At 46.8% G+C, this 10,000-nt stretch overlaps 1 protein-coding gene across 1 annotated transcript in view; it reads right to left on the minus strand.

Moving 5' to 3' along the window:
- LOC115228867 (GATA zinc finger domain-containing protein 7-like) overlaps nt 1–10,000 on the minus strand; it is a 22,734-nt gene that overhangs the window by 613 nt on the left and 12,121 nt on the right. Inside the window, exons 2-5 of the mRNA XM_036499034.1 lie at nt 8,058–8,159; nt 4,177–4,661; nt 907–2,067; nt 1–612 (exon numbers count right to left, since the gene is read on the minus strand). The exon at nt 1–612 is cut by the window's left edge and continues 613 nt beyond it. Of these exons, the coding sequence (XP_036354927.1) occupies nt 1–612; nt 907–2,067; nt 4,177–4,661; nt 8,058–8,159 (2,360 nt within the window). The remainder of the gene's footprint in view (nt 613–906; nt 2,068–4,176; nt 4,662–8,057; nt 8,160–10,000) is intronic.

Raw genomic sequence — 10,000 nt, forward strand, 5'->3', positions numbered from 1 at the left:
GCAAGCGCTGATGTTGTTGTTGTCGTTGCTGCTGCTGCAGTCACTGTAAATGCATGCGATGATGATGATGATAATGATGATGATATTGGCGTTGTCGTAGCAACCGCTGAAATTGCTGCTGTAGTCGCTGTTGTCAACGACGATGTTGTCACTGCTGCTCCCACCGTTGTCATGGTCACTGCCGCTGCCAACGGCAACACGCTGCCCATCGGCGACGGCCTCTGCCCATGCTGTAGCAACGAGGTCGCTGCTGCACCCTGCTTCCTCTCCGTCGCATCCGTGCCGTGCGACGGCAGATTCGCAGCCACCCTCTCCCCACCCCCGCCAGAACGCACCCGACCTGCATGCCGCAAGCACCTGCTGCACAAACACTCGGTGCACATCTTGCTGCCGCCGTTCGACAACACCTTGCACTTATTTATCTCATTCTGCATGGTAACCCACCTATCACTGCACATACCATTACCACCATTCATGTTGTTGCTGCTGTTGTTATTCGCGGCGGTGGTGGTGGTGGTGGTGGTGGTGGCGGTGGTGGTTGTGTTGTTACTATGGTGATGACGCTGATGCGAGTTCGTACTGTAATTGCTGCTGTTGTTGTTATTGTTGTTGATGATGCTTTTGTTGATGTTGTTATGGTGATGGTGGTGGTGGTGGTGATGATGTGGATGGGAGTGGGCGTTTGCGCTTTTGTTGCTATGGTGATGGTGATGATGATTGTGATGGTGATGGTGATGGTTGTTTCTACTTTCACTTTCATTATCATTATTATTATTATTGTTATTATTATTATTATTACTACTATGATTATTATTGTTGTTGTTATTATTGTTGTTGTTGTTGTGTTTGTGATGCACCGGGACTTGCGTGTCTCTTTTGCCACTTGCGACCGCATTGCAGTTGGCGTTGTTGTTGTTGTTGCTGCGATTGCCGTGGTTGTGGTTGGTGTTGCAGTTGTTGTACAAGTGGCTTGTGGTGTCCGCCGGTTCGGTGTGGCGCTTGTTCGAGGCGGCGCAACAACAGTTGCTCCCCACGTTGTGCTTGGTAGCGTTCTTGTGGCACTTTCTACTGCACGCCTTGCACCTAACGTGGCCACCACCGCTGAGACCACCGCCCGGAACTGTGACCACTGGATCCATGTGATCTTCTGGCCAGCTGGAGCAACAGCAGCCGTTGCTGTTATTGTTGTTGTTGTTGTCGTCGTAGCAACCAGATGTCACCGCTGCTTGTTTCTCATTGAGCAATTTTTTTGCTTCCTTTCTCTTCTTCTTCCTCCTCCTCCTCGCCTCTTCATCTGGGTCTTTTACATGGCCGCCACCGCCACCACCACCACCACCACCACCACCACCTCCGCCGCCGTCGGCAATATCGTAGTTCTGTTCTGCCTTCTTCCCCACTGCGGCCCCGCGACAACACCGGTCGGGCAGCGCGAGCGACAACGGGAGCGGTGGCGGATGATGCGGATGCGGATGCGAGCGAGGATGCGCCGCGTGATGCGGCGCACTCGCGGTGCACGCGTCGGGCCGAGGCACGAGGTGGAGCGTCGGGGCGCCACACCCGGGGCCGAACTTGATCACGGCGTCGTAGGTGCACGTCGGCATTAGCGGCGCCACCACAGAATCTCTGCAGGCATTCACCGTGGGCGCGTTTGTGGCACACGGAAGTGTAATTGTCGCGTGGAGCCTTGTACGCTGCTGCTGCTGCTGCTGCTGTTGATGGTGGTTCTTCTGTTCCACGATGGACGTGGTACCGGGATCTAATCCAGCAAGGTCCAAGCAGTTACCGCCCTTCCTCCTCCTCCTCCTCTCCTCAGCCACGTCCTCCTCTTCTTCCCTCTTGTTGTTATCATCCTCATCATTGTTGTTGGTGTTGTTGTTGTTGATGTTGTGGCATGGATCCTGGTTCTCGATGCCCTGCTTCCTCGTGCCGCTGTGCTTGTGCCTCTTGCCCTCTCTGTGGTGGTGGTGGTGGTGGTGGTGATGATGGTAGCGGTGCCGCTGGTGGTGGTGGTGGTGATGATGATGATGGTGTGGTTGATGGTGCTCTTGGCTGGTTTCGGGCAGCTTCCTGCAAATAGATGAAGAACGAAAAAAAAAAACAATGTTAGGTTACTATAGCAACAACAATCATCAACCCCCTTCCTTCTTCCCACACTAACCTTAAAGCCCTTCCCAGAAGAAATATAGTTTGTGTTGATGCCACATAAAAAGCACTGATTTTGGGGTCACAAATAAAGCATCTTATTTCTTTACTACCCACAAGGGGCTAAACATAGAGGGGACCAACAAGAACAGACAAAGGGATTAAGTCGATTACATCGACCCCAGTGCGTAACTGGTACTTAATTTATCGACCCCGAAAGGATGAAAGGCAAAGTCAACCTCAGTGGAATTTGAACTCAGAACATAACGGCAGATGAAATACCGCTAAGCGTTTTGCCCAGCGTGCTAACGGTTCTGCCAGCTCGCCTGACCTTAAAATAAAGTATCTGTGCTGGTGCCAGTGCCATGTGAAAAGCACAAGTGACACATGAAAAGCACCCATGCTGGGGCCACATAAAAAGCACTCATGCTGGGACCACATAAAGTGCACCCATTCTGGGGCCACATAAAAAGCACCCATTCTGGGGCCACATAAAAAGCATCTGTGCTGGGGCCACATAAAAAGCACCCATTCTGGGGTCACATAAAAAGCACCCATGCTGGGGCCACATAAAAGCACCCATGCTGGGGCCACATAAAAAGCACCCATTCTGGGGCCACATAAAAAGCATCTGTGCTGGGGTTACATAAAAAGCACCCATTCTGGGGTCACATAAAAAGCACCCATGCTGGGGCCACATAAAAGCACCCATGCTGGGGCCACATAAAAAGCACCCATTCTGGGGCCACATAAAAAGCATCTGTGCTGGGGTTACATAAAAAGCACCCATTCTGGGGTTACATAAAAAGCACCCATGCTGGGGCCACATAAAGTGCACCCATGCTGGGGCCACATAAAGTGCACCCATGCTGGGACCAGATAAAAAGCGCCCATTCTGGGGCCACATAAAAAGCATCTGTGCTGGGGCCATATAAAGTGCACCCATTCTAGGGCCACATAAAGTGCACCCATGCTGGGGCCACATAAAAAGCACCCATTCTGGGACCACATAAAGTGCACCCATTCTGGGGCCACGTAAAGTGCACCCATGCTGGGGCCACATAAAAAGCACCCATTCTGGGGCCACATAAAAAACCTCTGTGCTGGGGCCACATAAAGTGCACCCATTCTGGGGCCACATAAAAAGCACCCATTCTGGGGCCACATAAAAAACCTCTGTGCTGGGGCCACATAAAGTGCACCCATTCTGGGTCCACATAAAAAGTACCCATTCTGGGGCCACATAAAAAGCACCCATTCTGGGGCCACATAAAAAGCATCTGTGCTGGGGTCACATAAAAAGCACCCATTCTGGGGGTCACATATTAAATGACACCCATGCTGGGGCCACATAAAAAGCACCCATGCTGGGGCCACATAAAAAGCACCCATGCTGGGGCCACATAAAGTGCACCCATGCTGGGGCCACATAAAAAGCACCCATGCTGGGGCCACATAAAAAGCACCCATTCTGGGGCCACATAAAAAGCACCCATGCTGGGGCCACATAAAAAGCACCCATTCTGGGGCCACATAAAGTGCACCCATTCTGGGGCCACATAAAAAGCATCTGTGCTGGGGCCACATAAAAAGCATCTGTGCTGGGGCCACATAAAAAGTACCCATGCTGGGGCCACATAAAAAGCACCCATTCCGGGGTCACATAAAAAGCATCTGAGCTGGCCCCACATACAAAGCACCGCTGCTGGTGCACTGTAAAGAGAGAGAGGTGTAGAGAGAAAGAGAGAGAGAGATGTGTAGAGAGAGGGAGAGAGTGTTGGAGAGAGAGAGTGAAAAGAGAGCAAAAGAGAGGCAGAGAAATGCAGAGGGAGAAAGGGAGGCAAAGAGGAGAGAGATGGAGAGATGGAGAGAGAGAGAGAGAGATGGAGAGAGAGAGAGAGAGAGAGATGGAGGAGAGAGAGAGAGAGAGAGAGAGAGAGAGAGAGAGATGGAGAGAGAGAGAGAGATGAGAGAGAGAGAGAGAGATGGAGAGAGAGAGAGAGAGAGAAGTAAGTATGTAGTAAGTTGTGTCACCTTGTCATCTGTTGTTGTTGGTTTCTTAACATGTTCTCTTGGATCAACTCGGTCAATCTCCGTTGCTCCTGGCAACTCAACACCAACCGATGACCAAGGCTGGTTGCACTCGACAACCGGCCCCCGCCGTGAAGCTTTGACCGGCTGCTCTCCTTCACAGCCTCCACATCAGCAGCGACGATATAGTTGTTGACTTTGGTCGCGCTCTGGTCAACAGCGGTGGTCAGTTTGTTGTCCAGACCGATCTCCTTCCACCCTGCGTTGTCTTCGTCTCGGCCACTCACACCGATGCTCTTCAATTTGGCCTTCTTCTTCGTCAGCGGGGCCCCGTTGTCCTTGTCTCTCTGTGCAGCCGTGTCGGCCTCCAGCTGGCTGTTGTCTTGACCAATCGAAAGTCGCAGCTTCAGGGTCTTTCTCCCGTTCAGGGGCAACTTCAGCGATGACCCTACAGCATCATACAGGGTTTGAAACAAGTTGGCCACTTCCTAAACACAAGAGGGACAGAAATAGGGAAGAAAAGTGAGAAATTATCACAACAAAGTTAACGAAATAAACAAAGTTAACGAAATAAACAAAGTTAATGAAATAAACAGACGGGTGTAGGAGTGGCTGTGTGGTAAGTAGCTTGCTTACCAACCACATGGTTCCGGGTTCAGTCCCACTGCGTGGCACCTTGGGCAAGTGTCTTCTACTATAGCCTCGGGTCGACCAAAGCCTTGTGAGTGGGTTTGGTAGACGGAAACTGAAAGAAGCACGTCATATATATATACATGATCCCTGTGCCGGTGGCACTTACAAAGCACGATCTGAACGTGGCCGATGCCAGCGCCGCCTTGACTGGCTTCCGTGCCGGTGGCACGTAAAAAGCACCAACCGATTGTGGCCATTGCCAGCCTCGCCTGGCACCTGTGCCGGTGTCACGTAAAAAGCACCCACTACACTCACAGAGTGGTTGGCGTTAGGAAGGGCATCCAGCTGTAGAAATACTGCCAGATCTGACTGGCCTGGTGCAGCCTTCGGGCTCCCCAGACCCCAGTTGAACCGTCCAACCCATGCTAGCATGGAAAGCGGACGTTAAATGATGATGATGATGATGATAGGCGCAGGAGTGGCTGTGTGGTAAGTAGCTTCATGACCAACCACATGGTTCTGGGTTCAGTCCCATTGTGGCACCTTGGGCAAGTGTCTTCTACTATAGCCTCGGGCCGACCAATGCCTTCTGAGTGGATTTGGTAGACGGAAACTGAAAGAAGCCTGTCATATATATACATATATATATATATATAGGTGCAGGAGTGGCTGTGTGGTAAGTAGCTTCATGACTAACCACATGGTTCTGGGTTCAGTCCCATTGTGACACCTTGGGCAAGTGTCTTCTACTATAGCCTCGGGCTGACCAAAGCCTTCTGAGTGGATTTGGTAGACGGAAACTGTAATAATAATAATAATCATAATAATAATTCTGACCAATCAGAAACTGAAATTAACATGTCAGTTTCTGATTGGACAATAATAAGTAATTATTTTTCCAGAACTATGTAAAAAGTGTAAAATATACAGTCTAATATTTGTAAATATATACGCTAGATATAGTGCAACTCCCTCTCCCCAGATACACTGCACCACACACACACGTTCTAGATATGGTGTGCATATCTATCTATATTATATTATATTATGTTTATATATATATATATTTATATATGTAATGGGAAGGTTTACGAAAATAAACAAAAGACGAAGGCAGGTGGAGTACAAACAAACAAATGTATTAGTATGGCGTTTAGAAATAGAAATAGAACAAGTCTTTTACGTTTCGAGCCTACGCTCTTCAGCAGAAAGATACTCAGAAAAAAACAAGGAGAGAAAAAAATGCGTGTAGGAGCTAATGATCTATCAATATGTATAAATGTATGTATGTATGTATGTATGTATGTATGTATGCACTTTCCTGTTCCATTGGGGTAAGATTAGCCAAGAAAGTACTGCATCCAGTGAGAGATGAATATCATTTAATGTACACACTGTAAAGATATGAGCTACAAGGCATGTTATAAGAACCTCCCTAGACACATGTCTTCAAAGCAAGAAACTGCTAATAGCTCATATCAATGTAGGGTGTGTATTAAATGATATGTATGTCTGTTAACTTAAAATAGTGTACACACACACACACACATATATATATGTGACGGTGCAATGACCCAGTGGTTAGGGCAGTGGACTCATGGTTGTAGGATCACGGTTTCGATTCCCAGACTGGGCGCTGTTAGTGTTTATTGAGCGAAAACACCCAAAGCTCCATGAGGCTCTGGCAGGGGGTGGTGGCGATCCCTGCTGTACTCTTTTGCTACAACTTTCTCTCACTCTTTCTTCTATTGGCCTGCTCACTTAGCCAGTGGGGTGGCGTCATTTGAAGGCTAAAACAATGCGAAGCGCATTGTGACCAGCGATGTGTAGCAACATCTGATAGCCTGGTCGGTCACGGTGATATATATATAGGGAGAGTTTACGAAAAAAACAAAAGATGAAGACAGGTGGTGTACAAAACAAACAGATGTATTAGTATAACGCTCAGGAATAGAAAAAGTCTTTTACGTTTTGAGCCTACGCTCATCTACAGAAAGGGACACAGAAAAAACAAGGACACACACACACACATACACGCACACACATTCACAGCTATGTAGAGGGGACTGCTGACAGTTCAGTGAGTTAATCACAGAGAAGGTATACTGAACTATGTCACAGAGTGGTACCTACATACTGCTGAGTGGGCTGTGCATATGGACTATACAACCCAAATGACAAGAGGTGCACCAGAGATCAGTGATCTATTAACAGCTGGTTGAATACCCAGTCAATCCACTCATGATATATAAAAAAAATGATATAGAAAAAATGAAATTGATGAAAATGCGTAGGAGTGGCTGTGTGGTAAGTAGCTTGTCTACCAACCACATTGTTCCGGGTTCAGTCCCACTGCCTGGCACCTTGGGCAAGTGTCTTCTACTATAGCCTCGGGCCGACCAAAGCCTTGTGAGTGGATTTGGTAGACGGAAACTGAAAGAAGCCTGTTGTATATATGTATATATATATATATATGTGTGTGTATGTGTTTGTGTGTCTGTGTTTGTCCCCCTAGCATTGCTTGACAACCGATGCTGCTGTGTTTATGTCCCTGTTACTTAGCAGTTCGGCAAAAGAGACCGATAGAATAAGTACTGGGCTTACAAAAGAATAAATCCCGGGGTCGATTTGCTTGACAACCGATGTTGGTGTGTTTATGTCCCCGTTACTTAGCGGTTCGGCAAAAGGAGACCGATAGAATAAGTACTGGGCTTACAAAAGAATAAATCCCGGGGGGTCGATTTGCTCGACTAAAGGCGGTGCTCCAGCATGGCCGCAGTCAAATGACTGAAACAAGTAAAAGAGGCATAGGAGTGGCTGTGTGGTAAGTAGCTTGTTTACCAACCACATTGTTCCGGGTTCAGTCCCACAGCGTGACACCTTGGGCAAGTGTCTTCTACTATAGCCTCGGGTCGACCAAAGCCTTGTGAGTGGATTTGGAAGACGGAAACTGAAAGAAGACCGTTGTATATATGTATATATATATATATATATATATATATATGCGTGTGTGTGTTTGTGTGTCTGTGTTTGTCCCCCTAGCATTGTGTGACAACCAATGCTGGTGTGTTTATGTCCCCGTTACTTAGCGGTTCGGCAAAAAGAGACCGATAGAATAAGTACTGGGCTTACAAAAGAATAAATCCCGGGGGGGCGATTTGCTCGACTAAAAAAGGCGGTGCTCCAGCATGGCCGCAGTCGAATGACTGAAAGAAGTAAAAGAGTAAAAAGAGTAAAGAGAGTGTACAAACCTCTCTCCGGATTTTTCCGTGGCCATCGAAGTTGTACAGCGTGAATGACCAGTCCTGCTTCTTCTCCGTCTTTCTGTCCACGTGGACCTGGCATTGGAAGGGCTGTCAACAGAAATAACAACAACAACAACAATTACAACTATAACAACAACACTGAGAGTATTTCTGATTAAGGCCTTAATTTTAGACAGAAGGGGAAGGGGGTCAGTTGATATCATCGAGCCCAGTATATGACTGGTACTTTGTGTCATCGACCCTGAAGGAATAAAAGGCATTAAAAAGATTTAGCTTAAAAACGCTCAGAACTTTCCAGAAAACCCAATATGAAGGGCTTCTTTCAGTTTCTTATTTCTTTACTGCCCACAAGGGGCTAAACACAGAGGGGGACAAACAAGGACAGACAAAGGGATTAAATCGATTACATTGACCCCAGTGCATAACTGGTACTTAATTTATCGACCACGAAAGTTTGAAAGGCAAAGTCGACCTCGGCGGAATTTGAACTCAGAACGTAACTGCAGACGAAATACCTATTTCTTTACTATCCACAAGGGGCTAAACATAGAGTGGACAAACAAGGACAGACAAAGGGATTAAGTCGATTACATCGAACCCAATGCATAACTGGTACTTAATTTATCGACCCCCAAAAGGATGAAAGGCAAAGTCGACCTCAGTGGAATTTGAACTCAGAATTTAACGGCAACAAATTACCGCTAAGGATTTCGTCCGGCGTGCAAACGTTTCTGCTAGCTCACCACCTTAAAAGGGACAAACTAGCGCTAGGCATTTTGTTCAGCGTGCAAATGGTTCACACTCACATATGTATATGCTCACACACATAGATACACATATATTATAAACACATGCTTCTACACACAACACACACGAAACATGGAGTAGATGAAACAAAGGCGACTGAAGAAGGGGAATTTTCCTTGTTTTGTATGTCCTGTACTCTATTTTTTCGTTGTTTAAGAAAAATGTCCATTTCCTTGGTTTTGTGTTTATGTTTTCGTTTCTCATTGTGTTCGACGTTTTTTTGGTGTCCTGTACCCATATATGCATGTATATATATACATGTAGAGGTAGGTACGTACATATATGTGTGTATATATATACATGTAGAGGTAGGTACGTACATATATGTGTGTATATATGCATGTTTTATTTATTATATATATATATACACACATTCATATATACATTCATATATGCATAAATATCCTCACACATCTACAGACATACATATATACATACATACATGCATGGACACACACACACACACACATTCTTATATACATATCCTCACACATACACATGCATTCATAGATACGCAGACACACACACACACATGCATATATACACACATGCACACCTCACATGAAAGTTAATAGTGTGAAAACACACAACACACCACCACCGACAACAACAACAAGACAACAAAGATTTAGTAAATGATGATGATGATGATGATGATTGGGATAAAGTGGAGAAGGGGGTGAAAGAAAATCAGGGTGGGTAAAGAAAGAGAGAGAGAGCGGGAGGGAGGGACCCAGAAGGCAAAGAGATAATACAGACAGAATTAAGGGTGGGGCTGGGCTGGGCTGGGGGGGAAAAAAAAGGGGTAGAAAGTGTGTCTGCTTCCCCCCCCCCACTCTACTTCATCCACCCCGCTTCCTACCCTCATCACCACACAGGCATTCTGCTACCCATCATATCTTTTTACAGCACCCCCTAGACACCACAACCATCACTGCCACCCACCGCCCTACTGCTGCTGCTGCTGCTGCTGCTGCTACTACTACTACTACTACTACTACTACTACTACCGCTGCTGCTTCTGCTGCTGCGGTTACTACTCCTACTACTACTACTACTACTACTACTACTACTACTACTCCTACTACTACTACTACTACTCCTACTACTACTACTACTAC

Source organism: Octopus sinensis, unplaced genomic scaffold, assembly GCF_006345805.1.
Source record: "Octopus sinensis unplaced genomic scaffold, ASM634580v1 Contig11200, whole genome shotgun sequence".
NCBI classification, from domain to species: domain Eukaryota; kingdom Metazoa; phylum Mollusca; class Cephalopoda; order Octopoda; family Octopodidae; genus Octopus; species Octopus sinensis.